Here is a 27,922-nt window from a genome sequence, read left to right on the forward strand (position 1 = left end):
GCCAACAAATTAATATTGTGTGATATTTGAAGACCAGATAAATAAGACCGGAAGCATCATAGAATAGACATAGAATGTCCCTACTACAAGAACAGCAATAATATCTGTCAAATAAATTCAAATAATACTTCACTTTTGAAGCTGTCGGATCTCTTGTTCCATATTCGGTTTTCTCCTCGTAGTGCAATTATACTACAGCCCCTTTTGTATTCTCATCTGGATATAGACGAAAAGTCAGATTGTTGCACTTGTAAAGATGGCCAGGGTCAGGAACAGAGAATAGCTATTTCTCACCTTTGCATATTGATAATTACAACGCTCCCCTGATGAAACTCCGTCAGCTGCCAAGGCATTAATCCACACGGCCAGACGAATCCCTGCTTTGAGAATTTGTGCCTCGACAATAGGGGCAGCCCCCTCATAATACTCTTCACCCAGATCATTATCGTGCAGCCAATCAATGCCATTTTTGAAAACAAAATCGCAGTTCAATCTGTTTGACTCAGCGGCCCATATCATAGGGCATTTTAATGGTCTCTTGATGTCAGAGCATTCTGCCTGAAGAGGCCTCACTCCCTGAGACTGAAACAATTTTTCAGCCCATTTCACAGCAGGCTCTTTTTGGTCGTTGTGCTTCGGCGTTTGCTTAAGTCCGTTCAGTTTATGTGGGATGTCTGTATCCCACACACCGTGAAGGTTCTTCTTCTGGGGGCAGCGACCGTCAAAGCAAACGTGGATATCGTTACCTCCTCGACATTTATCCTCAACATGCAGTGGTTGGTGTAGATCACCAATGAAATGCATTAAGTATTTCAATGCGTCAGCTCGCTGCGCCTTCTCCAAACTTTGGTCCTGAACTTGATTTGTCTTTTAATCATCAGTAATCAGTAACGCTTCATATAATTGGGTCACAATATTCAAAGGCGTCTCTCACGAACCATATTTTCAATAGCGGATATGATACATCCATCTTCGCTGCAATCTGCTTCATAGGAAACATGACACGCATCGGGCGGAGTATCATGGGCATCTTTTTGAATGAGCTTAGAGGATCTGGAGAAACTAGGATTAGTACATACCTATGTAATGCCATGGTCTTGTATATGGTTTTTTAAATTTCTGCTTATCGGCCCACACTGAAGCATCCGAGATATCAAATTTATCATTTGGTACAACAAGTTCTTCAAACAGCTGAGTGCCGTGATCGTCCAAATACTTCTCTGCCAAATATGCTACCGTTCGATGACCGAGGTCTCCCCAGCCCCAAGTGAACTGGGTCGTATAACTGAGTGACAGGAGCAACCAGAGGGAATACATTGCTGATGGAGCCGCGACTGCTAGGTGCCTATTGAAGAGCTGAGCTTTGGTTGATCCTTGGGAATCATAAAAGAAACAACAGACTAACACATATAGTGATCCAATATTTATAAGCCTACGGAAATCGAAATAATAATCGGTTTTACCAGGTAGAAAGGTTTCCGAACAGTCTAGATCCAACAAGCTTGGCGGATGGGGCAAAGCTGAATACGAATTTTTCTGCTGTTTGCAGCAGGAAGATGATTACTGTGGTTGCAGCTTGGTTTTAAAATAACCTAATTTCCAGCTCCATAACTCGAGCCATCGCAAGGAGATCGCTGGTGTCTCGATGACTGGATGAACCGAGCATGAAACTTGGATACAACTCGAAAGTCACATTAGATGTACACGATACTCCGAAGCCCTCATCCCAACTCCTAAATGTAATCATTCAACTTGCTTTTCTTAGTTTCTGAATCAGAACAACTATTTTGCAATTTAGCCTAACGGTCAAATCAATAGGGTCTTTTCAACATGAAGAGAGTTCATTGCGGACGTAAAAAAGCTATTCATCGCTGGGCAAGAAAACTCGGGCAATGGCTTCTGGGTGCTGAAGTAGTGTTTGGGTCAAGCCAAGACAGCAAAAGTACACAACTGACTTACTTTGGTAAGCAGAATGATAGGCAGAAATGTAAAAACAGAGAGTCTTGATTCAGCGTCACCATCTAATCAGTACTGCACACTAGTCTTGCAAGGGCAGTAGACAAATTCCAATAAACTCAAATTGTTTCTTAATCTAGGGAAAAGATTTGAGAAATCAGGACGCAATCATGAAAAATGTAGATGGAGACCGAAAGTCTTTTTTCTTTGTGAAGCCTTTTTTTCTTGGCGCAAGTCACTTGATACGTGTGCTTGGCAAAGAATACCCAATATATCTAAGTAGGCTTGGCAGTAGGATCTAGTCGTATTTGAACATCAAATGTGGGGTTCTGACTGGTGCGCTTATTTTTCAAGGTTCTATGGAACCTTGAAACTTCAATTACGGGAAAGCCGGCATTCCGCTTTTGAATATTCTACAGGTTCTAGATTTCCTCGGATCGTGATTAAAGACAAAGAATGGACATAAAGGCATATTCAAAGTTTCGCCCATTTACTAGTGGAATGTTTTCTGAATGAGGATCATATTGACTAGACTGCTCTTACCACTCAATACGGGCGTGCCATTGTATTGGTTTAGGCAGTAGACTAGTGGCGGAACCACTCTTTCAGCTTATGGCGGCACGTCATCTTAATCCCTCTTCACAAGATTGTGTCAAATAGCCTCCACAACAAGGAAAAATCCAGGACGGATCAAATCTAGGAGCCAGACCTTACATGATCTCCCATGGTTCCCATCCATCGCCAGAGCGCCATTTTTGATGTGACCTACTGGCGAACCAAGCTCCTGTATTATCGTTCCAATAGTGAAAGTTGTCGCAGTTGCAGATGCAAAAATGGGTTGCCTTTCAATCAGATTTGAGGTCATTGCTGCAAGCGGGGTGGTGTTAGGCAATCTTTTTGGTTCAACCCCAGTATTTCTTACCACCAACCAAAACCTGCCATGAACCAGAGATTGAGGGTTGATACTGAGACAACTACAAGCGAGGTTATTTCTCTGCTGAGCCAAATTGTAAGACGCCTTTTCACTGTCATACCTTGGAGTCTTTTGAGGTATTCTCTCATGATGGTTGGGCCAGATTTGCCGCCGGGGCCGGTCTCTCGATTCACCTTTGCGGTCAACATTCCCCCGCTGGATCGCATGGCGCAAATGGACACTTATTAACTCTTTATGAGCTCTACTTGTCCAACCATTAGGATTTTTTTCATAAATTCTGTCCCGCAGATCGGCTCAGCATCTTTATTCCTTCCCATCATGCCGCTGGAGTCCACACAGCTAGCATCCCGGCTGGCAGGTTATAAACGTATAATCCTTTGTGCAGATGGAACCTGGCTTGCTTCTGACCTGGGAAACGCGTCTGTACCATCGAACGTCGCGAGAATCGCTCGCACTATCGCGACGAGTGGCCCGGACCCCCATGGCAATATCGTACCGCAAATTGTCTCATATCATTCAGGACTGGGAGCTGGAGAGCTCCCTTTTCAGAAGGCAATCTATGGTAAGACCTCATGATCTCAATTTGATACAGCGTAGTGCTGATTTGGTAATTGCTTCCTTTCTATCACAGGCGGCATCGGTTGGGGCTTGGACAATGAAGTTTGTCAGATCTATGAATTCATCTCCAACAATTACGTGAAAGGCGACGAGTTGTTCTTTTTCGGGTTTTCGCGTGGCGCTTTTACCGTCCGCTCTGTGGCTGGCCTCGTGTCCGATATAGGTGTGCTCTCGTCCCAGCACATGTCGCACTTCGCCGAAATGTGGAAGGCTTACAGGGAGAATTCGAGCGGGCAGCCTTTCCGGAAGACTGAATGGTATCAACAAAATCAAGGTAAACTGCGCTTGGAGGACGATGTCCGCATCAAAGTAGTGGGCGTTTGGGACACTGTTGGTGCTCTAGTATGTACAGATTCTCTTAAAACAGCGAGTGACAGGAGCTGACAATGGAGGTAATCAGGGAATTCCTAATTGGCCGCTGGTTAATTTGGTTTCAAAACTGGGTATCAATCTTTCGAAACAATACGTATTTCACAACACAAATGTCTCGAAAAGTGAGTCCATTGCTCTCTCCGGCGCAATTTTTTATGCTCTAAATGCAGCCCCGCTTACCAGCTGATGTAGACATAGACTATGCTTTTCAAGCCCTAGCTATCGATGAGAGACGTCTCACCTTCCCACCGACCCTTTGGCACAGAACCCAGGATGCACCAGCCAAAGATCTACAGCAGTGTTGGTTTCCTGGCGTCCACACAAATATTGGGGGTGGAGCTCCAGAACGTGAAATCGAGGACATCACATTTGCATGGATGGTATGCTCATTTTACCACCGTCTCCTCTACTTGATATTCTGTCGCGGTTTTATTGACTAGTAGTGTCGGACCTCCAGGTGGACAATCTGTCTGGAATGTTGACTTTTGAAAGTGTAATAATCGAGGAACTGATTCAGCAACACCGGGCTTCGCAGGCCGAACGTAATGCTCTGGACCAAAAAGACGATAGCTGGGGCTGCGGGTATATCAAGTCCAATTTTGCTGGCCTGAAAGGTACGTTCTTCCGGGTGCTCGGGAAACAGGACCGCACGCCGGGCAACTATCCGCAGGTCTCAGGGGATGACAAGAGCGCTCGAACCACTAATGAATCCTTCCATCCAATCGCCCGGATTCGGAAGACCAACCTATCTCCCGATTACACTCCAGCTGCACTGGCTGGATATGTGATCGAGGGACCCGGTGATGATGGTGGTAGCCAAACTGGCTGGCAATGGATCAAAAAGGACGATTCATTGGCATTGCCAGAGTATGTTTTGCGCCCGGATCAACGGATGACTGTGATGCATGAATTGGAGTATGAGACTCGACCCAGCTTATCCAGATCTATGTGTCCAAAGAGCCTGTTGGCGGATCTCGATCGGCATAACGGCATACCCATACCTGCTAGTGAGACGACTGCGACTTGATGGCGTGTATTTTTGCAACTAGTTCTTGTTTATATTTTTGATATGTTTGCGTAGCAACCAAGAAACTATATATGAGTACCAAAACACTGCAACATCAAATATTCAAAAAAAGATTTCTTGCTTTGAGGATCGATTGAACTTGTATCTCCTAGGCCCTTATCATCCCAGCCATGAGTGAGCTGGGGCATATGACTGAGCAACAACATAGCCAGAGATAATACATTGATTTCTATATTCACATTTGGAATGTGATTATTGTACAACGGAGAACTCTATAGATTATGGGAGGTTGCGAAACTAGGAGTATAAGATCACTTAGAATCATCGGCTAATATCTAAATTATCAGAATATCCGCACGAGCAGTCCTCTCCGGTGAAACGCCCATCAGATGGTCCGAATTCAGGAAAAGAATTGCAGCCACATCGGGTCTCAATATAACATCTTGCCGTTTGTGCCGAAATAACTCCTGGATATATTATCTAGCTCTCAGGTGATTATACCGTGACCGTAAACCAGAGACGTCTATTCCATGGCTCTCTAGCACGTCTAAGAAAACTGCTTATGTTTTTGGCGGTCAAATGACTGAGCAAAAATGTTAGGAGCCAAGGTTCCATAGTGCAGTGCCTTAATATGAATTATGGTTGGACCGGCCTTTTACCTTTCACATGGCACTCTAATTTAGCGAACTCGCTCTCTTGATTCATAGTTTTGGTAGTTCCTTTGCAATGAATGTACATGATAAGCAGGCTGGCCAGATAATTGAACTGGATGGGGAGTGGGGTTTGGGGCCAGTGTAACTAATTTTCCATCAGTCACCTACTGGTAGCTGCAAGGCTAGTAGTTATTTCAGATATAAAGACATGGCATGCGCAATTTCAAAACTAAGTGGTGTGCTTCTATTATCCAGGAGCTGTGGCACGGGGGCCGAGATTTTAGGCGCAACGACCTCAGGCGGGCAATTTTGAGCTTGGTCACAACGTCCGCGGAGAAGGTACTAATCTTTATGATTTTCAGTAGATTATATCGAATTCATCGCAAATGCCCAGGTCTGGACCTCGCCCGGGTAGGACCGGCACCGTTTGCGGATAATAAGCGGGGGTCCGCGTGGGAAGATTCCTTGTTACAGGAAACTAAACTTTATTCCATTCTTGGCAAAGAGCTGACACAAACTACGGTTGCTGTTGAAGGTAAAGGCTTATCGATCCCTAGATGCCAACCAAAGTAGATCTTGGTTTACGCGAGGTAAGTCTGTCTACCATCCTGGACACAATCACAAAATGCGTCAAGAAAGATCTTGACCGCACATGATACTGACCGCCTTGATTTAATCGTCTAGTACTGGGTCCTCTGTTGCTCTAGTTGGTTCATCTGAGCCTGTCTGCGAACTCACAGCTACCATACATATCTCGCCCGCACCCATCTTTCACTACGACCACTACAGTCATGTCTCCAACACATGCAGCGCCAAATATGATTCCCGACTACGAGGTTAGGCTCATGCTCAACCCAACTACGGTGCTCAGCCCCGAACACGAGCTAACGGCTACCGTCCTCTCGGCCTTCGAGATGCCGCCAACTGTCACAAAACTGAATGTCCAGTTCCTCGACAGCAGCTCCAAAGAGCTCTATGCCGCCGACTGGAGCGCCCGCATCCGCAAGATCGAAAATGAGGATGACTTCGAGTTGACGTACAAGAAGCGGTATGCCATCACAAGCGGCGGCGTTGAAGCCGCTCTCATTGCGGCTAATAACGATGGTTTCAACGCCGACAACGCGAAATACGAGGCGCAAGTCGAATGGGGCTATCAGAAGCAGACGCTTTCTATTAGCCGCAAGAAAACTGCAGCGAACTCTGGTAAAAGCGGAATGGACTTGCCGGGAACAAGCAATTCGCGTAAAATGCTGATCGACGAAGCACCGGATAAGTTCGACAACTGGAGCTCCAAAAAATGGGGCACTGAAACATTAGCCGTATCTCGCATCTTTGGCCCGATCCTCGTCAGGCGCTCTGTTGGCTTGTGGAACAAGATCCCTCTATACGTGGAGATCTGGCCCCTTTTGAGCTCCGATGATACGGGAATTGAGTACATCGTTGAGGCTTCTTTCAAGACAAAGAGTTGCAAGACAGCCTCAAATGAGCAGACCAACTTAGCCGTTTACTTGCAGAGCAATGGTTGGCTTCTCTCACAGGACTCACTAAAGACACAGCTTATTATGGAGCGCTACTGATATGGATAGTACATGGGCCCACATGTGTTTCTTGGTCTGAACTCCACGATGAAGCATCAAGAAGAACAATGATTTGGATTACTAGTAGCAGATAAGTTACTATAGCTAATGTTATTATGCTGAACACGGGAAGAAACTGCTATCATTTGAGAATATATATGATGTGAAGTCTTAATAAAGGGTTCCGTGTAGGAAAATTACAAGTAGAATAGGGCGAGTTATATCAAAGTTGAAGGCTTGAGGTGGCTCTAACACCTGGAGAAATCATCTTGCTTTCTTCGTTCTTGTTTTCTCTGTACACGCGACTATCAGCAGATGATAGAAAATAAAGACACAGATGAAGTGCCTGATGGTCTACCCGGAGCACTCTGGATAAAGGGGATCTGATCTCTGGAGTCACCATGAGCGCTCCCGAAGTACTCAGAGAGTGTGGGCTATAGAATATTCAGGAAGCAACAAGTTAAGATGGGCCAGTGTTAATCACATTATACTACGATGACTACGATGACTAGGTTCTTGGTAGATTGAACGTGAAATACTATAGCGCATAGAGATTGAGCGTATCGAATTCATGGCTTCTATTTGAATATCCCGAATAGCAAGTAGAATCTTGGGTATATTTTGATGCATGATAGGATGGAAGATGGTAAGAATGCGTCGAGACCCGATATTTGATAGGGTGGCCCCACGGTAGACAAATACATACGCTAAAAGTTCCCCGCACTTTCCCCTTCCCGTGGTGTTGTGGGTCTGCTTCCAATGTGTACACAATTAAGAACGGGTGTTTATATTGGATTTATCACCTCATATTTTGCTCACGAAAGGTCGAAAATCTGGTGATTCAAACCATACAATGATTATCAGGATAAACTAGGTAATAATACTCAACGTAAAGGGAAGTCATCAGTAAGAGCACAAGGGGTCGTTGATGGGACGCTCTCCTGGGTTTCACCCCATCGTGGATTGAATCTCTTCATTTATGGGCTCGTGGGTTTGAAAAATATAAATGTTATGAAGGACGGGTAGAGACCATATCATTATGCCGAGCACCGAGAAAGCAGTTACTCGGAAAAGCCGATCCCTTTTATGTGGGGAAGAGTATGACGACTAAACCCAAAATCTAATCTTTTCCCCGCAACTAATCTGTGACTCGGTATTCATAACCCCGAATATAACATCTAAATCACATAAATTCCGAGAAGCTACTCTCACCTTGAATTGTAACGTCCACTTAGGCAAAATGGGCGTCTTTGCAAGTTGGGCCTTGCTCACTCTGGGTACCCTGATTGCTGCTGGCAATGCATCGAAGTAGGTCCTCCAGTACATATCACGTTGAAGACCAGTCAGTCCTCATGATTATTCATAGTTCGTTCTTACCACGCAAAATTCATTCCGGAACACTTCCCAGCATCAATACTAAAACTCTATCTAAGGGGCATCCAATTACCTTAGATTCGGATGAGAGTACCTTGGTGACACTAGACTACGGATTCGAAGTCGCCGGGTTTCCGTACTTTCAAGTCTCCGACTTGGATCGACCTCTCCAAATTGAAATTAAGTACACCGAGCAGTTCGATGGATTAAACCATGTTTGGGCCGATGGACCTTACTATTTTTCAAATGGCCTCTCTAATTCCTTTCGTGTGGAAACTATTAATATAACGGAGCCCGGGAAATTTCAATCATACTTCATCCAGGGTGGGCAACGGTGGCAATCCATCAAGCTCCTGACCGGGGGGCGCGTCACATTCAGTGAAGTAGGGTTTGTCCCAACTATTGACTATGTGGATCTCGACAAGCTTCCCTCCAAATTCACAAGCTCCAACCCAACGTACAACGAAATCTGGAAGCTAGGCGCGAATGCTGTGACGGCGGCTTGTTTCGATGCGAATTCGCAAGTCTCAACTTGGGATATTACCGAAGATGGAGCACTAATCCGAGGGCAAAAGCCAGGATCTAGTGTTGAAGGGAACGCTCTTGTCGATTATACCTTGACTTTTTCCAGTAAGATTGTCCGTGGGGGAACAGGCTGGTCCATTGCACAGCCGATCGGTGGAACTGGCATTTTGCTTCTCCTTGTCTCTAACCTACCCAACGAGACATCTTATGCCAATACCAATCGAACTCTCACACCACCCAATTCCGTGGTGGTTGCGGCTGGATGGGGTTTCGTGAATCAGACCACGCTAGATAGCCAAGCTGTGGGGAGCTTCCCTGTTCCCTTTACTATTGAGGAGGAGAAATGGTATGAAATTTCCACCACCCTGCTCAACGGATCCCAGCTCTCCGTCAACATCAATGGGACACAGGTGTTGAACATCTCGCTCGCTGCTTATTCTGTTGCAACGCAAAGCGCAGGCAGCTGGGGATTTGGCCCCTATCAGGACCAAGTTGCTGTGGTGCAAGACGTCCGCGTGCACGCCAAAAATGGAACACTTCTGTACGAGAACGACATGCGATCCGAAACTATTTTGTCCGAGTATGGGGTTCGGCACAACACGAAATCCATGTGCATGGACGGAGCTAAACGAGACCGCTTAGTCTGGATGGGAGACCTCTTCCATACCAGTCGAATAATCCCTGCATCGACTTCTCGTTGGGACTATGTCCGAGGAACCCTTGATTACCTTCTGGCAACTCAAATATCAAACGGGCAACTCAACATCGATCCGCAAATGGGTTATAATGCATCTTCTTTAAAGATAGTTTCCAGCTCCTATGCTGGTCTCGCAGACTATCAGGTTTTGGGTCTTCTAGCCTTTACCGGTTATTTCCAACGGAGCGGAGATATTGAGTGGGCCCAAGACGTTTGGCCCAAATTCAAAAAGCAAATATCTTGGATGACGAACCAAATTGATAACACAACAGGGCTTGCTGGCATTGGTGGGTTCCTGGGCTCCGCGAATGGGACAGCCATCAGTGCTGCTGTTGTCCAAGGGCTAAACGAAGCCGCCATGGTGGCAGATGCTCTCAGCGACACAAACACAGCAAGTCTATATCGCAATATCGCCTCGAAGGTCTCCAAAGCCATCAATGAGAAACTTTGGAATGCGAAATTGGGGGTATATGTGAGCAGTATATCGACCAACACCACGTTCTCAGTTGCAGACATTGCCTTTGCCATCACCTCAGGCGTAGCCAGCGATGAGCGGGTCAAGTTGTCGCTTGCGCGGCTTTCGGAACTGAAACTCACCCCAGGCTTCAAAGACAGTTCAAACAGCGACACCTCGTCCGCTAACATCTCTCCGAATACCAATGGATTCCTCTTGGATGCATCCATGGTAGCCAAAGACACAGCCACAGCCAAGTACCTTTTGGATAACCTCTGGACAGCAATGCTGAGCAATGAATTTGGAAGCGGAGCGTCGTGGGAGTACGTCGCTCAAGATTTGACACCTGGTCTAAGCCTATTTACGTCTCTCAGTCACCCATGGGGTGGGGCAGCCACATATGTACTCAGCGAGCACATTGCCGGAATTCGGGCAGCAACTCCAGGTCATCAAACATGGTTGATACAGCCTGCTCTCACGGGATTCGACCTTGACTGGGTCTCGGCCTCTGTCTCGACGCGTTATGGGCCACTGTCGGTCAAGTGGGAAGTAAACAGTGCCACGGTGCATATCGATATCACTGCTCCAAAGGGAACGTCGGGGAACTTGCTGCTTCCTCAAGAGACGAAAGTCAAAACCGTTAAAATCAATGGAAAGGCAGCAGCCAGCACACATGAAATATCGCTTCAGAGTGGAAACTCCCATATAACTGTACATCTGGGCTGAAGAGATCACTGCAGAACATGTACAGGATCACGCTACTTTGAAACACCCACGCTGTTGCTGTAAGCTTCTTGAATTCCGACGGCGCTCGTTATCGAGCACATATTGTGGCTACTTAGATTTAATGAAAGAATTTCCAACTCACGCAAGTCCGCTTGGATTCCACCAAGTGCGAGTCTTCGACGTATACATATTAAGAATCTGCCATGGGAGAGCACGCGGCAAATTTTTAAAAGACTTGAAATATTTATCTATGCACACCTAGCTAAAGACACAATGCTTCGCCTTTGCAAGCTCGAAGTATATATAGTCGTATCCTGTCATTAAGTGCAGAACCAAACAAAAGCAGCACAGGAGCCAAGAAAGAGGGCCGGGTCGAGTTAACTCGCTCAAACATAAACCAAAAAAAAAAACATGTACCCGATCCAAATTATCAATGATCTCGAAAGGAAAATAAAAAGAAAAGAAAAGAAAAGACAAAAGAAAAGCCTCTAGATACCCAAATCCACAGCCCGCTGTGTGTAGCGAGTCTTCACAAAGTCAAAGCTGTCCGTGACGCCTTGCCAGATACCAGGCACATAGTTTCGACTCCAAGCGCAAATAACCAGAACCAGAAGAGGAATCTAGAACACATAAATATTAGAAAACCGGTGGTCAATTTGTAAAAAGAAAACATCGGGGACTTACCCAAAAGAAGTAGAGATTCCGGTCGCTGCCCAGACCCTTCATTCGCCGGGCCTGGTGCTCCCGGAGATGCTTCTGCTGCTCACGCGAAATGACCTTGCGTCCAATAGTAATATCTTTAAGGTCGTCCTTGTCTGCGAGGGGGCTGCTCTCAGTAATAGGGGCAGCAGCAGCAGATGTTGAGGCAGATGCAGCACTGTTTTGTGCTTCAAAGTGTTGATCCAAAGCTGCCTCGGTTGCAGCTTGCAAGAGAGCAGTCTTCTTCATCTCGGTCGCGTCCTCATCGAGTCCCTGCTGGTGGGGGTACAGCTCATCGTAAGAAGGCGGTTGATTCTGGCTCGGTGCGGTGTTACCCTTCAATAGGTCCCACCACCCGTCCCGAGCCGTGGGCCGGTGAGGCACTAGATTGGTGATGCGACGCATCATTTGATTGGCTTGATAGTCGGGCAGAGTAGGCATGGGAGGTAGAGCGGGGATATTAGGGAAAGCGTTGGCCACACTCTGCTGGAATTGGTTGATTTGTGCAGCCAGTTGGTTGCGCCATGCAACAATGGCTGCTGGCGGAGAGAATCCACGGGCATCCGGCGCCGCAGGTTGTTCTCCGGGATTAACGACTGGAGGAATAACATCTTGGTGCATGCTCGACCGGCGCGATGAACTGAAAAATAGTGGGTTGGCATCAGAGTCATCGCTGTCCACATCCTCACTGTTATCCAGGTCCTCTGAATCATCAACAGCATGTCCAAGAGAGCCCGAAGCTGATGACACCTCCCAGAGAGAGTTCAGAGAGGCAGAGCTACTGTGTCTGCGGCGCGAGGCGAGAGAACCAACGCTGCGAGACCGGTAATGACGTGACGGCAACAGAGCAGCCTGGTGTGCGGGAAGTGTTGTTGCCAAGTCAGCAGCAGTAAAGCCACGAATACTGCGAGCATTGGCATTTGCGCCAGCCAAACGGAGTCGGTTGACAATGTGAGCATGACCATGAAGAGCAGCTAGGTGCATTGGTGCATTTCCAGTGTTGTCCTGTACATCAGGGCTTGCACCGCGAGCCAAAAGTCCTGCTACAAAACGGGTCAACCCTAGAGATGCTGCAAAGTGCAAGAGAGTCTGGCCAGTGGTGCTGCGCGAGTTATAGCGTGGCGGTCGAGGATTATCGTCCAGGTCAATGTACTCGAGATAGGTCAGCATCTTGGAGTCAAGATCGCTAAGCTTGCCTTGAGACTCATGGCCAGGTACTTGGCGTTGGTGGCCACCGCCGGAACCGCCCTGCATATCCTTCTGCATATTGAAAATGGCATTAGGGTCGCTTCCCATGATCTGCTGCGCTGTCTGAAAAGCATCCGCCTGGCTGCCCAACTTCTGTCCCAAAATATTCAAGGCGAGACGATACATTTGCAGCTCGCGATCATCAACATATCGGAAAAACAGTTGCTGCTTGGGCATCAGAGGTTGAGTCTGCTGTACTTGACCAAAGGTAGGATGCTCATGTTTGAAAACTACCGAAACCAGACCAGGCTGCAGTGCCGGAGGGGTCAGACAGTTAAGGCACTTGTCACCCCAGAATGTCGTAGTGGTTGCAAGAGTATCACCAAAAACAACTTCCATGCCAGGATAAAAACCACTGCCCAAAAGTGTGACTTCAGTTCCACCGGTAATTGAGCCCTCGGCAGGAACCAGTTTGTGGATGACTGAAGGGAGGCGGTTGGGTGTGGCGGCGAGAGGAGGCCATATTTGATTCGCAGAGTTAGCTCCAAGCGTGAGAGCAAGATTCTGATCTTGAAATCCGTTGTTGCGGCCGGACGCACCAGGGGTTCCAGGCCGACTGGGCTGGGCAGAATTCGGTGCAGATGCCATTGGCTGTTGAGCCAAACTGTCCAAGCTCTGTCTTTGTGCAGGGGTGGGGTTGAAAAACGGATTATTGTCATTGCTCTGGTTCGGGGTCGGAGGACCATTTCCATATTGCCCAGACATCGACGAGGGGGTCACAAATGGTCGCTCAGTTGGGGACGCAAAACCACGTGCAGCCGCGAGTTGGGCGGCACTACTCATTGAAGAGTTGGAGGGTTGTGAGGTCTCCAGGCGGGTCATGGTCAGCTCCGAGGGGAGTCTTCCAGAGCTGCTGTGCTTTCGTCGCTTAGTCTGAGGGCCCGGAAAGTCGGTAGGTGACGCTTGTCGAGAGAGACTGCGAGGAGTCTGTGAGTTGGAGGTCACACTACTTGGCCCAAGCTGTGCAGCGGCAAACGAGCTAGGAGTAAGTTGATATTGTGAATTGAACCTTTGCTGAAGGCCTTGAAGATCCGTCGGGGATTGCGGAGAGGCAAAAGAACCATTGGTCTTGCCATTATGTCCAGATGAGAAGACACCCACTCCAGGAAGCTGGGTCCCATCTGGTAAAGACGGCGATGGACCTGCCGGCGGAGGAGCGGAAGGGGCTTGAGTCTTATGGTCATCTGTGATCATAATTGAATTCGTTATGGCCTGGGCGACAACATTGTCTGTATGATCCTTGACCGTAAAAATGACTTGAAACCCGAGCTTCTCATTCTGGTGACGACAATAACAAGCAATACGCATTGGAAGCTCCACTTGCATCGATCCCGGTGGTGTAGGGTGTATTTCACCATAATCGGAAGCGCTCTTAGGGGATTCTGTCCACTCCTTGATCTCACTGGTGTTGAAAACAATGACCCGCTTCTCTTCGTCCTTTTGGAAAAGCTGGTCTTCCTCGGGTTTTCGTTGCTTTTTCCGAGACGCGCGCTTGCGTTCCCGTTGGATACATCCTGTACAAATTTTCACATCACCGCCATCCAAAGGTCGCTCTTCTTCGATTCCATTCGCACCCGACTGACTTCTCTCGCCTCGTGTGCGGGCAAAAGCGCGCGCCAACTTTTCACGATCTTGCATTGCACTGGTGCATACCAAGCTTGTGAATAATTTCAGAGTGTCGGGGGTCGGTTCGGTTTCAGCGGGAGCAAGGAATTTGAGTTTCGAGATAGTATGCGAGGGGAGGCGCAGCTTCTTCACGCCGGCCGGCAGCGGAGAGAGCGTTAATCGGATTGGGATCTGGGTTTCGACACGCGATTTGAGGGAGGTTGGGTGGACTGTGAGAATGGGTTGAGCTGAATTAATTGAATCCACTTGATGCGGCGCTGGCGACGAGGCGAAATTGCCCGGGAAGGGAAACGACGAAGGCGAGCCAAAATTCATGTTGGGCGACATAGAATGATTCAGGGGAGATTGCCCGTTCATATTGATCCCGCCAAAGCTTTCTTCCAAAAGGGACGACGGAGAATGCCCCGTCCAATGGGGAGCAGCCAATCGTCCAATGCCATTTGAAAACTGTCCCGAAAATGGGGATTCCTCCTTTACACCAAAAGCAAAGAACGGCGATCCGGTTTGGGGAACCTAGACAGAGGAGAATAAATGTCAGCAATTCACCCCCAAGAACGTGCTTGTGAAGGTAACTCACCGAAGCTGCTGCTGCCGATCCCTCGGTAGTGGCTGGTACGGTCGAGGTACTGGACGGGCTCCATATTTGGGACTTGGGGAAATTCTGGGGATTGGGGTGGGATGGATTGTCGGTCTTCAGTGGGCTCGGGCTGCTGGCTGCGCTTTCAAAGTCGAAGGCCGCATCCATGGCTTTGTTGCTTGTTTCCAAGTCCGGATCCATGGAGAAGCCATTGTGTATAGGATAAGACGGTTCGATTGTGAAAGGCGACTCTTCCTTGACGGAGGATAGTTCGGGACGCATCCAATCCTCCGAGGGAAAGCCGGCGGAGGTCATCGGGTTTTCACTATGGGCGGCGGAGTTGGTGGATGCGACCGAGGCGTGTCGCAGATGATTCCGAGGGGATTCCGAGGAAGAGCTGCGACTCGAGTTGTCTGGGGACTCTGCGGGAGAGTCGGCAGCCATCACGGGCGGTTGTCTCAAGGGGTGTTGGTCTTGATAACGTTTGGAAGATTCGGGGGCGGCACTGGTGCGGGAGTTGGCGACTCGGGAGAATAAGTCGTCAAAGTCCCCCCTGCAGCCTCCGAGGGCATGTCGAGGTTGGTCGGGTCGAGAAAATCCATGTTGGCATTACGAAAGGCGGACTCCATCTCGTCGTCCATGATGATGGGGTCCAGGGCAGGAAAGGCGGGTGAGGAGGCTGCCTCTGCTGGTCCCATGCTTCAGAATGCCTCGAGTTACTTGTCACCAGGGCCACGCGTGTTGAATGCGACCAACCACCCTCACGACGGTGCGGGAATTTGGTGGGGAGGGTGGTTTCAATCTGTCGCGTGTGTGGATGGTTGGGGAGGGTTCCAAGCGGCGGGCTTCGGAATGAAGACGGCGGGCGGGCAGCAGGAGAGAGCGAGTCGGATGGATAGGGGCAAGTTGACGATTCCAAAATCAATCACGCGATGAACCCGGACGGTCTCCCGAGACCATGGCTCCCGGGGCAAGACTGATCACGACGGGTCGTTCGGAGAGGAGTAGTTGACTGGGGTCGAGAGAAAGTGACTGCCTTGTGGAGTCGAGAAAGGAGAGCGGGAAAAGTGTGAGCGCCGATCCAGACCGGCAAAGCCCTCAACGGGAGAACGTGGGCGAATAAAACGCTCGTTGATCCGTTTTGGGGGGGGGGGGGGAACACCACCAACGCGGGATGGGATGTGAATAGGAGCACTGGAGATCAGGACGAGAAACACGGAGAATCGAGGATCTCGAAATCTCAAATATCTCAAAACGCTCCAGGGCCTCTCTACCGGGCTTGACTCATCCGAGTCTATTGATGGGAAAACCCTCGCTTTGGGGCAAATCAACAGTTGGTGGCCGTGACACCTCAGGCACCCAGGGCGGTGTCCAAGACGCCCGTGACGACGATTTGTGACGAGGATTGGTTCCGTGCTGATTCGCTGCTTCGCGGATTCGCCCGTCTTCGCTCGTCTTCGCTCTGCTTCTGCTTCTGGTCGTCCTTCTAGTGCTTATAGTGCTTATTGTGCTTGTTGTGCTTGCCGTGCTTGTCGTGCTCGTTATGGTTCTGGCCCAAGCTCATCACAGTCAACGACTGAGCAACGGAGGGGGAGGTGACAATCGCTGTGGACGTGGGGGATGATAGTTCATGGTGCCTCAGCGATCTACATAGCCCTTCACTGATCGCAGGGAGCATCCGACCTGCCAAGTTCCGGCCAAAAACAAAAGTCAAGATCAAATCGACTATGACGTTTTGACTGAATAGCCTAGATGTCCTTGTACTCCGCGGATATACATCTTCTGTACCAGGATGTGAAATGTAAAGTATGGGAACAATCCCCCCACTCGAGATCTTATACGGTGGTACATCACCCTCCAATGCCTCCCACTTGCAAGATCCTCGTGCTTCCAAGCGGCATTTGTCGAGACCGACATTCTCTTGTGTAACGCCTGACGGCCCCTCGAGTTCCCCTGGAAATGAAAACTACTCGTCGCGGCGTACATGATGCGCTCCAAGATCCCGACCCAGGCATGATCCTCCACAAGACACTGACCCCAAAGCCGTCGCGGCAGGACGGCGTCGGCCCTGATTGGGCTCGGCATATGTGACCCAGGCTCACCAACAGCCAACACGAGCCTGGGCTATCTCGCTCTCACACACTACGAGGGTGTGACGTGATCCTAGTCCAACTATCGGAGGCTTCCTTGGAGCCAGAACAGAGAGCTATCGGCCCTCTATCGCCTATCAGTGATGAGTTCGGCCCATCCAGATGTAGAGAACATGCAACTCCCGCTCAAGCTCCGTGTCGCGCATGCGATGTCTACCCATTCTCCATACTCATGGATATGAGTCGAATATTCAATCGCCCCTTTGACTCTTCCTCTCACCCCAAATGGACTACACATCGGTCGCGAAATTCGCCGAACACTTCCCCTTCGGAGTCCGTGTGCTCGGTTCCTCCGCCTCGATTGGCCTGGGTACCCCTCCTGCAGCCAGCCTCCCTGTCGCTCCAGGGCCAGACTTTTCATTGAGAGTATCTTGCATAGGCTAAAGAGGAAAGGTTTACAACTGTCCGGGCGACAGACAATGGACATGGTTTTCTTGAGATGATCCCGCCAACTCTACAATTGCTCCCCCAATTCGGTATTTGACGAGCGTTATACTGAGGGATATATAAATATATCCAAAGATCCACGCCCCCCACAATAACATTCCTTCCACGTATTTCTTGCATCTACGTTGTTAATATACTGATAGTAGGCATACAAGTTCTCAGACGTGTTGAAGACACGTTTATTTATTGATAAAATACAAATGAAAACAAAAGTCCCACCCGGGTTGCTCCTTTTCAAACACCACCCTCCTATCTCCTCTTACCGTTTTTTGCCACTTCGAGATGCACGGCAATTGAGGCTTGCCTACTGCATTTAAAACCCAGGATTGACACCCGTTGCGAACCGGACCCCCCCCCCCCCCCACCCCACCTTCCCTTTCAAATGCAAACAAGAGCATAAATCGGTCTCGTGCTCTGTTGATCCCGCCTGCAATCAACCCGTAGCTACTATGATTATGTCTTTTCCAATTGTGTGCAGAATCATCGTATTGTTGTACGCAATCGTGTGTTTTAGGTTTCCAATCAAAACCGTTTGCGAGATCTACACGTCCAGATGTGCCCTAGTAGCCTCATGGACGGCCCATCCGATCTGCCTCCGAGACAACTCCCCCTTGTGTGTGGCCAATGCCGCAAGGCGTGAGCCTTTCGTGCAGCCGGCCGTTCTCTAGCTACTTGTCCCGATAGCGCAGCATAGCCCATCAGCGGTGGCTCGTCGTGCAATGGCGGCCGCCTCTAACGAAACTAGCAGGTTGGCACCCGTTCGGTCAAGATCGAGTTGTCTGCCACGGATGTCTCGGCCCTCTTCCCCTATCTTTCGACAGATTCCTTAGGGAAGGCGTTGGCCTGGGCAGATCGACTGCCCGCTGAAGAATTCACCGGAGAGCTCTGAGCCGTCAGGCGACAGGGGCGAGTCTGTCAATTGGATTCTGTCCTCGAACTCCGCTCTGCACGGTGTGCCGAGCCCGCCGGATGTTTCAGACTAATTCTCCGCATACGCGCCGCAACAACCACCATCCTCCTCCGTCACTGTCGCGGGAGATTAATGGGCACTGTTTGGGACGGCCAGCGCGTCGAATGCATGTTATGACCTCAATTGCGGATCACGATTCGGTCAGAGGGTCTCCCCCCAGGAATCAACGCTTGAGCAGTGCAGCCCCGACAAACCCGAAGCTCGAGCCCCCCGAGAGGCCCGGATCTTCGGTGGGCCTGAACAACCCCTGCGCCGCTTCAAATGGCTCTAAATCCCGTTGACAGCTCAAGGCCGTATCAAGACTGCTGACCTTGGTAGTCACGGCCACTTGCTGTTTCATACTTCAATCCCCCGCTTTCGAAGGCTCAAACTCCGAAGGCTGGTTAGACACTCGGCACATGAGTTGCAATCAATCCCGGCCGTCTATTTCTATTCTGGATTGCTTGAGAGGACAGAGGCCTTCTTCCGTTCACCCTCTCGGCCCCCTGATCCTGCTTATCCTCGAATGGAATGACACCGAAGTGCAGGAGCTCGCGCAATGATTTGACAGGTCGATGGGAGTGATCATACTATATCTCAGCCAGAAACGCAGGGACCACCTGCCCATCGAGGGGGTGTGGCCGTTGGGGTGAAACCTAGACCGTCGCAGACAGCCGCCCAAGATCGACAGGCACAACCTAGTGGTTGGGGCGAGCTCCAGAAGCCCCTCCTCAAATGGATGCAACCGGATGTCCATGGGGCGAAGTGGCTGTATAGCTTAATTAACGTGGCTAACAGGACCCCCGGCGGTTTGGTGAACTCAAGGAGGTTCATCTATCTGGGACCTCGGTGGACTGCTCTTTCGGTCGCCGAAGATTCTCCACCTATGGCCGGTCTGCTCCCAATGCGGAAACATGCGAGGCTCCCAGAGACATTCTCGAATTAAGGGGTGCCAAACTGGATGGATATGTCACGGAAAGTGGAGGGTTGGTGGTGTGGCTGCTCGAATCCTACAGAAAGCGATGAAGCCAGGAAGCTGGTTCGATAAGGCGCATATAAAGATGCATATCCGCCGTTGACCTCCTGGTCTTTCTTCTTCACCAGTCTCTATACATTCCATTCTTTCTTTTCTTCAAGGGTCTAGTACCTTTCCGTTCCCTCTCGGGTTGACTTCATTGATTGAAGTCCCCATTTCCATTCTTTTTTTCTCATTCCCTTGCGGATCCCACGAAACGCTGTGCGTTCTTTTTCGTTTGCCAACAAAAATCACATTCGACTAAAACAATGTCTCTGTCCAAAATTGCGGGTATCGTCCTCGGCTCTGCCGCTCTGGTGGCTGGCCACGGGTATGTCACTGGTGCCGTTGTTGACGGCACCTACTATGGTGGCTACCTGATCACCCAATACCCTTACGAGAGCGATCCCCCAGATGTCATTGCCTGGTCTGAGGACGAGACTGACCTAGGCTACATCGATGGTTCGGAGTACAGCAACTCCAACATCATTTGCCACAAGGACGCCGAGCCCGGTGCCCTGGAAGCCTCGGTCTCGGCTGGTGGCAGCGTCGAGCTGCAGTGGTCTGAATGGCCCTCCAGCCATCACGGCCCCGTTATCACCTACCTGGCCAACTGCAATGGTGATTGCTCCTCCGTCGACAAGACCGCTTTGGAGTTCTTCAAAATCGACGAGGGCGGTCTCATTGATGATACCGACGTCCCCGGTACCTGGGCCAGTGACCAGCTCATCAACAACAACAACAGCCGTACTGTCACTATCCCCAGCAGCATCGCGTCTGGCAACTATGTCCTCCGTCATGAGATCATTGCTCTGCACTCTGCTGAGAATACGAACGGTGCTCAGAACTACCCTCAGTGTATCAACTTGAAGGTGACCGGCGGCGGCAGCGATTCGCCCTCCGGTACTCTGGGTACTGCGCTGTACAAGAACACCGACCCCGGCATCCTGGTGAACATCTACCAGTCGCTGAGCTCTTACACCATCCCTGGCCCAGCCCTGTACACCGGCGCTTCTTCTTCCTCGGGCTCTACCACCTCTGCTGCCTCCATCGCCGCAAGCACCACTGCTGCCGCCGTCACGACCGCCGCTCCCTCGACAGTCGCCTCCGTTGGCAGCATCTCCTCTTCCACCCCCACCGTTAGTGCCTCCCCCATCCGGAGCCCTTCTGTGATCCCGCACTTCTACAACTCCACCCGCCTCCCCCGTCCCTCGTTCACCCGCGGCTCGGGCTCCCCTTCGGCCCCATCAGGCCAGTTCCAAGGCTCCCAGCCCGGGGGCACTGAGGTTCCCGCCGGAGCCGCTTCCACCGTCACAGAATATACCACGGCGCATGTCACCGCCGACGTTACAGTTACTGACAAGCCCGTTGTGCAGACTGCCAGTGCTGAACCCGAGTACGTAACCGTCACTGCCAGCGCAAATGGCCAGTCCGCCGCCGCCAGCACCGCCGCCGCCCAGGGCGAGGCCCCATCTCCCAGTGCCACCCCTAGCGCTGAATCCGGCTCTTCCAGCTCTGACTCCGGATCCTCCGACTCGAGCTCCTCGAGCTCGTCTAGCTCCGGCTCCAGCTCCAGCTCCAGCTCCTCCACCTCGGACTCTAGCTCCTACAACTCCAGCAACTGGTCCTCCTATCTGACCTCCCTGGATGCGGATGAGCTCCTCACCATGATCCGCCAGACCCTGCGCTGGCTCGTCTCAGACAAGAAGCATGCGCGCGACCTGTCCCACTAAAGACGCTCGCGCGCAGCACTGCATGCAACCAAGAGTTAAGCGTCTGCCATGCCTAACAACCATGATTTGATCTTGATCTTGATTTCGATTGTTCTTTTCTTGACCTGGATCTGCGGTCCTGTTTCTTTTTTGGAGGAGGCGAGGACGAATGTTCCTTCCTGGAGTGCTTGTAACGATATGGTGTTACACCTTGTTTCTTTCTTTTCTTTCCCCTTTTCTTTCTGTGAAAAGGGATTGGAGACTTGGAGTGTTTCTAGGTCTCTCTTTATATACTTTTTTTTTTCTTCACGAATGGATTTGTTAGACTGCTCATTCTTTACATGCATGTTTTTGGAGGAACTTCGTAGTTTTGGTAGTAGATATAGGGTGATTTGAAGCCGGACATGCTGTTTCGTTACAGATATTCCTGGGTATTTCTAGGAATCCCTGATTTCTTGTTAAACACCTCAGCAGCCTTGACTATTCTCAGCAACATATTTCCTACACTTGTAGGCGCTGTAGTATTATAAGAAGTTGCTGTGAACCTCCTCACAGTCAATCAAGAGGCATTATCGACACAAAACCAAGTCCGCTTCAAAATGACTCCACGCTTCAATGGAACCAATGATCTATTTCTTCTTTTTGGTCTTATCTACCACATCTACCCACTGACTCTTCAACCCCCGACGCGTGAGCGCCGTATCAACAACCTTGCGCTGATCACCCTGCACCAGAACCTCCATCACCCCCTTCGGCGCACCAGTGGCCTGCGTGACGCTCGTGCTGCTCGCACACTTCTTCTGCAGCTCCTCTGCCAACAGGGTCGGGATGATGCCAAAGATCTCCAGGTTGCTGACCTTTGTCACCGTCTTCGAGCCCGTGCGCTTCTCGAGTACCACGAGGGCTTTGGGTGTGGGGCCAGCTTTGGGCTTCACGTCTGCGAGGGTTTGGCCAGGCTTCAAGATGGCGTAGTGCGGCTGCAGCAAGCTGCGGTCTTCCACGATGCGCTTGAGAAGACCATCGCGGGTGACTTTGCCACGCTTCAACGTCCCTTGGTCCTCTGATGAGGAAGATGTGAAGATGGTGTTGGCAAGGAAAGGGTTGAGGTTGATGATGCGGCGGTTTTCTTTAGAGACGAGAGGCGGATCCTGAGACTGGAGATACCGATCCAGATGGGTGGAGATTTCGGAGTATTTGTAATAATTTTGGAGGTTACCGGATGAAAGTGCTGGGAAGATATCCGGCATCAGTTTGTTTGTTGGCCGGTACAGGGTCTGCACGGTTAGCGTTTGGCCCACGGATGGATCGGCGCCATCGCCAGTTGCAGTTGCAGCCGGTTTCTTGCCCTCCGATGCCGCTGCTTTGTCGCTGTTCTCGAGGAGTGTTGTTCGCGACGGGAGCTTGTAAGGCACAAATCTCTCCACGCGGTGGTCACCAAAATCAATATCCATGATGAAGGTTTCCTGGCCACTCCGATCTTTGGATTTCACCAATTGCAGTTTATCGAGATGCTTGATGAATTTCTTGACGTTTTTCCAACTGGTTTTCTTTATGTTGTAATATTGTGCCTGTTGGGATGAGGATATTGGGAGGTAGGGTGTGATGAGATTGGCAATCAAAATTGAAGGGGATACAGGCAGAGTCAAGCCATGGTTAGGAGCCGTGGGGTTGTCCTGCTTCAGTTTATAGAGAGAAAATATGAAGGCCTTGACAAATGCATCATCGATATCTAGGTTGGGTTAGTATGCTTGGCTGGATGGGTCGGGCTAAAAGTTCGGGCTTCCTACCTTTTGTTGTAGGTTCTTTCTCTTCCTCCACTGGTGTATCTTCAGTAAACGCGGCTTCCTCGCCTGGGACCTGATCCAGATCATCAGTCTCAGGAGCCCGTTCCTTCTCCTCGATTGCCAAGTCAGCAACCGCTTCTTCCATTTCAGTTGTTGACCCTTCATCCTCGTCCCAGCCCTTCAGATATTCAGGCGCCAGCCGACCAGGACGTGAGGATGAGCTCCAAGCCCACAACTCATCACCTTCCCAATGGAGGCCTCGAACAGCATGTCCTTTGGTCCCTTGAACTTCGCCCAATGCCGAGACATCAATCTCACAGACACCCACAAATAACGGGACGGTATCTCGATTCAGGCTCGCAACCGCAACAACTGCCCCCTTCACAGCACGTTCCGGGAAAGGCGGCTCGTTTGCTAGACCTGGAGTCATCAAGTCGGCACCGCCATGTAGCTTTCCCATAACCATCTCCGGCGTATAGAGCAGAGGAACGAGGTTGGAGTTGTGCCATAGGGTGTACACGGTTGGATATAGCCTCTTGTCTGACCCGGGTCCATGTTCCACCTTGAACCACAGCACGCGTTCGTCTTCACCTGGGTGTGTCCCAACGTAGACAATACCCTGCACCTCGCGTAGATCCGGTCCGGCAGTGGTTGTAAAGCGGGCAGTCAACGAGTTCTCAGGAAGGAGGGCATTCCGGATAGAGGTGAGATTTGGGGTTGACGCGGATGTTGTTTCTAATGGTCCACCAGGTGTTTCGGTCGGGTTTGAAGGGACGGATATCTGGTAGTCTTTGATAATCTGGTCTGCGATCTTCCTCCGATCGGAAGACCGCAGCGGGGATAGATTCTTGATCTAAGCCGATGTTAGCGTATGCTTGAACGCGCTTCATTGTCTTCATCAAATGCATGGGCTGAAGAGCTTCACATGGAGGGGTAGTGCGGGGGAGAGGGGTGATGCGATCACCTACGGTGGGCTTCTTCTTGAACATTTTGACTCAGAGATAAATGGCAATAGCGAGCAGAAATAGACACAGTGCTGCTTTAGCACCCATGCAACCTCCTTTAGCAAATCCAGAGAGCGAGGGGAAGGAGGTGCAATATAATCGGAGCGCGGCCTCCGGAGAAAGTTGGAGCTCGGGCAATAAAAATGCGCGCCGCCGCCTAGCTCCACATCTCCACCCGCCAGGCCCGCCAGATGTTGTATTCATCTTGAGTCATTCGAAGTATTTGTAGTCTCCGAAGCAAAGCGAGCAATAATGAGTCACCCTGAAATAAATCTGAAGTCATACCATGAGTTCCTGCTAATGAACTGAATCTTCGTCTCGCCTAGTAGCAGCCACAGTCGACAACCTATAGTCTACTTTAGCACAGTTTTAACTCCGAATGGCCATAATCGACTAGGGGCCGGCCGTGGATCGATGACAATATATAATTCGTCTGGAAATGCTCTCTCAATCTTCTGGTGCTGATTGCCAGCGGCAGTCTTGGAGCCGGTCCCCTGCCATCTTCTCTCATACTCCCTCCATCTGATGGCCCTGTTTATAGACCCCGTATTTCTTCTACAATCGAAACATCAAATTTCCTACTGCTTAAATCCCCTCCTGGTTCACCATGATTGTGATTGATTGAGCTTGATCCATTATATCGCATCATTCCCTCTAGCCTAGACGATCGCGTCCAACTCAAAATGTAATGTACTTTGCCTCGCCTCCTCCATACTTCCTTGCAGTATGCCTTGTGGCAGATATCGGAGATAGTACTCCAAAGTTCTCTACGAGCATTAAATCAATCAGGAAAATTTCAACGAGCTGAGGTTGTTTCAAATCTTGACATGGATTGTATGATCTCGAGAGAATTCGGAAAATTAACCGACTGCACTTGAGCGGTCCGGTGCCGACCCATCGGAGAATTCCCGACATCCCCGCTCTTGAAAGGTCACCACCAGTATAAGCAGAACGAACCCATATTCCTTTGCAGCTCATTCTATCAAGAGGTTATCCACCAATATAGGTTTTATTCACATCGATATCGAACAATAACAATGCCCGTCTACCATATTGGTAAGCGTGTGCCCGTTCAATGCACCTACGCGGCCTCCTTCGAATCCCTGATTACTGGATAGGAATCCACTAGACTGATACATCGGGACTAACTCCAACCCATCAGTGCTCTTTCGCCTCAAGCAAGGCGTAACTACGGCTCAATTGTCTGCCTGGTCCCAGAAAGCTAAGGACATGGTTGGCCAAATTCCAGGTCGGTTGTTCTAATTCCGTCGTCCGAGCCGGTGAGCATCATGGATAGCTGTCCTAACGCAACTCAAATAGGACTTGTATCACTGCAGTGTGGTGAACCGCTGCCCATCTCAATCCCTCGGGCTCAAGGATTCAATATGGGTCTTGTTGCGGTCTTGGAGAAGCCGGATGATATTGCAACCTACGCCGTGCATCCGGCGCATTTAGAGTATGTTACCACACCCTCGCCGCTCGTTGACGAGTGGAAACAATGCAAACCCGTATCATCTTATTAACCATATGATCTAGGGTGCATAAAATAAGAGAGGAACTGTGTGAGGATACTTTGGCCTATGACTTGGAATTCTAGCGGAATATCTTGTCACAGAGACGAAGGAGAGAAGGAATTTACAAATCCTACAGCGGAGAGAAATGCAATCTACAGAGCAAAAACCCAGAGAACATTCAAAAAGAATATTTAGCAGGGAGTGCTGAAAAAGACTTCTTAGATGTACAACTAATATAATCCGGAGGCCCAGATCAGGAAGAATCCACTGACAAAACGCCTATGTAAAAACCGGGTTTGATAACACTTTTAGATCCCGCCCAGCGACCCATGAATAAATGGAAGAAAAATGCAAACCAAGGTGACGTTCTGGATCTACTCCTTCGCATCGACCTTCTTGGCAGGGTGGTCACCACTGCCCTCGTCTTCGCGAGCCCGCTTTTCACCGGTACTCTGCACCACAGGAACACCCCGGGCATCCTTCTGTACCTCGCGGCTATCCTTGAAGCCGTTCTTCTTGTCCTCATCACGGCGCTCTCGCCAGTCACGATCATTACGGCCACCACCACGACGATCACCGCGGCCACCACGACCACCGCGACCGCCACGGCCACGACCGCGACCACGGCTGGGACCAGCACGTACGTTACCGGCCTTGATCTCCTCGACCTTCTCGTCACAGTACTCCTTCTTGCTCTTGATGACCAGGTCCTTGCCCTTCCACTGGGGCTTCTCAGCGAGAGCAAGGAACGCCTGCTGCTTCTCCTCGGAAGCGAACTCAACGAAGACGCTGCCCTTGAAAGTCTTATCGTAAGTGCGGCGGAGGCGGACGGCCTTGACGGGGCCATAAGGCTCAAAGAACGCCTCGATGTCGAGCTGGGTGGTAGGCTCCTCCTCGCCGAAGGCACCAAAGCCCTTGGCGTAGATGCTGCGGGGCATGGACTTGTCCTCGAAGGTCTTGACCAGGTCGCCGCTGTGGGCGTTGGAAAGCTCCTCAGGAAGGGGTACCTTGCGCTTGATAGCAGTGTCGTTATCGGTCAGCTCCAGGATCTCGGAGTCCTTGAGGGCGGCGACAATGGCCTCGAAGGGCTGGAAGCGGCGCATGCGCTTGAAAGAGTGGAGGAGGTCCAGGGGGACAGGGTTGTTGGTGCTGCCGTCAACCTTGGAGAGTAGGAACTTGTCCATGGGTAGGTTGGAGTCAGAGAAGTAAAATTCAACCTGTGATATTCAAATTAGAGAGATGATTCGATCTAATCACACTTATTTCGGCCTCATGAGTCGGTACCTGCTTGCGGATCTGGACAGGGTCGTCAGTCTCCTTCTGGGAGGAGGGGTCAAACTTGGCATTGTTCGTCCGGCGTCCACCACGACCACGGAAGCCACCGCGCGATTCGCGCTCCTTTTGCGACTTTTCCTCTGACTGCTCCGACTTCTCACCCAGCTTGGCGGCTTCGGCGACGACGCGCGCCTCGTCGGCGTCAGTCTTGGTCTCTTCGGCAGGGGTGCTGTTCTCTCCCTGCAGCTCGGCAAGAACATTCTGAACATCCTGCTCAGCAGCCGTATTGACGGCGGGCTTCTGTTCCTCGGCCATGGCGATGTAGGTGGGAAAATGTGAAGAGATTGTGAGTCAGATCGGCGTACTGTAAGACTCGGGAACAAAGAGCGAGCTAGATCCGTGCGGGATGAAAGGAAGAGCGTATCGACAGAGGGAAACAGTGGGTATTTTATGACTCCCGGAAGCAAGCGACGACTTCACAACTCGATCGACAGGTCAATTTAACGTGCGCAACCTGTGAATGGTCCTTAGCAGGAAGGAGCTCGGCGGGGATGGGATTTTTTTTCAACCGCGGAAGCTGTTTCATGCCTGAGGCAGCAACACTAAACCTGGGTAGGCTTGGTGTCTTTTAGTGCTCTCTGGACAATTGGGTTCCCTTTAGCAGGCTGGACCCAATGAGGGTAATAACTCAACCATTCAGGATCGCCCTGTCAGTTTACATTATAGACATGCATGGACTATGACACTTGGGAACGTCTTCCAGGAAAGTTAGAAAGTCATTCCATAATGCCAATGGGAATAGCTTAATTTGTAATAATAGAAGGAAGAGCTATCGCATGCCAGACATCGCAATGACGAGGAACAAGGGCCACCGTTCCTGCCTTTCTTTTACCATCTCAACCTCAAAATAAGCGCTCTTCGTCTTCATGGGTCTCAAGCAGCTTCCCAGGCTCTATTCCTCTTACTGCCATTTTCTACTACTGGAAAATACCATCGATTTCTCATCTCT

General features: G+C 50.2%; 10 protein-coding genes across 10 annotated transcripts; 5 read left to right on the plus strand and 5 right to left on the minus strand.

The window, feature by feature from the left end:
* Positions 1-315: 315 nt before the first annotated feature.
* On the minus strand, positions 316-1,343 carry N7462_005466 (S1/P1 nuclease; the record flags this gene model as incomplete). The annotated part of the gene is made up of 3 exons (XM_057077184.1): positions 1,080-1,343; positions 939-1,030; positions 316-867 (listed from the first exon to the last, which is right to left on the minus strand). Coding segments are annotated over exons 1-3 (882 nt in total), but the record flags the coding sequence as incomplete, so codon positions are not given.
* Positions 1,344-3,208: 1,865 nt separating this feature from the next.
* N7462_005467 (T6SS phospholipase effector Tle1-like catalytic domain-containing protein) lies at positions 3,209-4,907 on the plus strand (the record flags this gene model as incomplete). The annotated part of the gene is made up of 5 exons (XM_057077185.1): positions 3,209-3,452; positions 3,522-3,850; positions 3,909-4,002; positions 4,079-4,260; positions 4,338-4,907. The coding sequence occupies 5 exons, from the start codon at positions 3,209-3,211 to the stop codon at positions 4,905-4,907; spliced, it is 1,419 nt and encodes a 472-aa protein (XP_056932765.1).
* Positions 4,908-6,351: 1,444 nt separating this feature from the next.
* N7462_005468 (uncharacterized protein) lies at positions 6,352-7,137 on the plus strand (the record flags this gene model as incomplete). Its single annotated transcript, XM_057077186.1, has 1 exon — positions 6,352-7,137. The coding sequence occupies one exon, from the start codon at positions 6,352-6,354 to the stop codon at positions 7,135-7,137; it is 786 nt and encodes a 261-aa protein (XP_056932766.1).
* Positions 7,138-8,489: 1,352 nt separating this feature from the next.
* N7462_005469 (glycoside hydrolase family 78 protein) lies at positions 8,490-10,913 on the plus strand (the record flags this gene model as incomplete). The annotated part of the gene is made up of 1 exon (XM_057077187.1): positions 8,490-10,913. One exon carries the CDS (start codon positions 8,490-8,492, stop codon positions 10,911-10,913), a length of 2,424 nt encoding a protein of 807 aa, XP_056932767.1.
* Positions 10,914-11,401: 488 nt separating this feature from the next.
* Positions 11,402-15,507, minus strand: N7462_005470 (putative membrane-tethered transcription factor (SPT23); the record flags this gene model as incomplete). The annotated part of the gene is made up of 3 exons (XM_057077188.1): positions 11,402-11,533; positions 11,598-14,999; positions 15,064-15,507. 3 exons carry the CDS (start codon positions 15,505-15,507, stop codon positions 11,402-11,404), a joined length of 3,978 nt encoding a protein of 1,325 aa, XP_056932768.1.
* A 14-nt stretch (positions 15,508-15,521) lies between these two features.
* N7462_005471 (uncharacterized protein) lies at positions 15,522-15,761 on the minus strand (the record flags this gene model as incomplete). Its single annotated transcript, XM_057077189.1, has 1 exon — positions 15,522-15,761. The coding sequence occupies one exon, from the start codon at positions 15,759-15,761 to the stop codon at positions 15,522-15,524; it is 240 nt and encodes a 79-aa protein (XP_056932769.1).
* Positions 15,762-19,893: 4,132 nt separating this feature from the next.
* Positions 19,894-21,357, plus strand: N7462_005472 (AA9 family lytic polysaccharide monooxygenase; the record flags this gene model as incomplete). The annotated part of the gene is made up of 1 exon (XM_057077190.1): positions 19,894-21,357. One exon carries the CDS (start codon positions 19,894-19,896, stop codon positions 21,355-21,357), a length of 1,464 nt encoding a protein of 487 aa, XP_056932770.1.
* A 608-nt stretch (positions 21,358-21,965) lies between these two features.
* On the minus strand, positions 21,966-24,109 carry N7462_005473 (putative RNA binding protein Ligatin/Tma64; the record flags this gene model as incomplete). Its single annotated transcript, XM_057077191.1, has 3 exons — positions 21,966-23,065; positions 23,124-23,973; positions 24,089-24,109. 3 exons carry the CDS (start codon positions 24,107-24,109, stop codon positions 21,966-21,968), a joined length of 1,971 nt encoding a protein of 656 aa, XP_056932771.1.
* Positions 24,110-25,161: 1,052 nt separating this feature from the next.
* On the plus strand, positions 25,162-25,647 carry N7462_005474 (Dabb family protein; the record flags this gene model as incomplete). The annotated part of the gene is made up of 3 exons (XM_057077192.1): positions 25,162-25,180; positions 25,287-25,373; positions 25,445-25,647. The coding sequence occupies 3 exons, from the start codon at positions 25,162-25,164 to the stop codon at positions 25,645-25,647; spliced, it is 309 nt and encodes a 102-aa protein (XP_056932772.1).
* Positions 25,648-26,012: 365 nt separating this feature from the next.
* On the minus strand, positions 26,013-27,228 carry N7462_005475 (tRNA maturation protein LHP1; the record flags this gene model as incomplete). Its single annotated transcript, XM_057077193.1, has 2 exons — positions 26,013-26,855; positions 26,923-27,228. The coding sequence occupies 2 exons, from the start codon at positions 27,226-27,228 to the stop codon at positions 26,013-26,015; spliced, it is 1,149 nt and encodes a 382-aa protein (XP_056932773.1).
* Positions 27,229-27,922: the final 694 nt, after the last annotated feature.

The sequence above is a fragment of the Penicillium macrosclerotiorum genome (genome assembly GCF_028827735.1).
Source record: "Penicillium macrosclerotiorum strain IBT 26536 chromosome Unknown utg000006l_segment0_segment0, whole genome shotgun sequence".
Classification (NCBI taxonomy): Eukaryota; Fungi; Ascomycota; class Eurotiomycetes; order Eurotiales; family Aspergillaceae; genus Penicillium; species Penicillium macrosclerotiorum.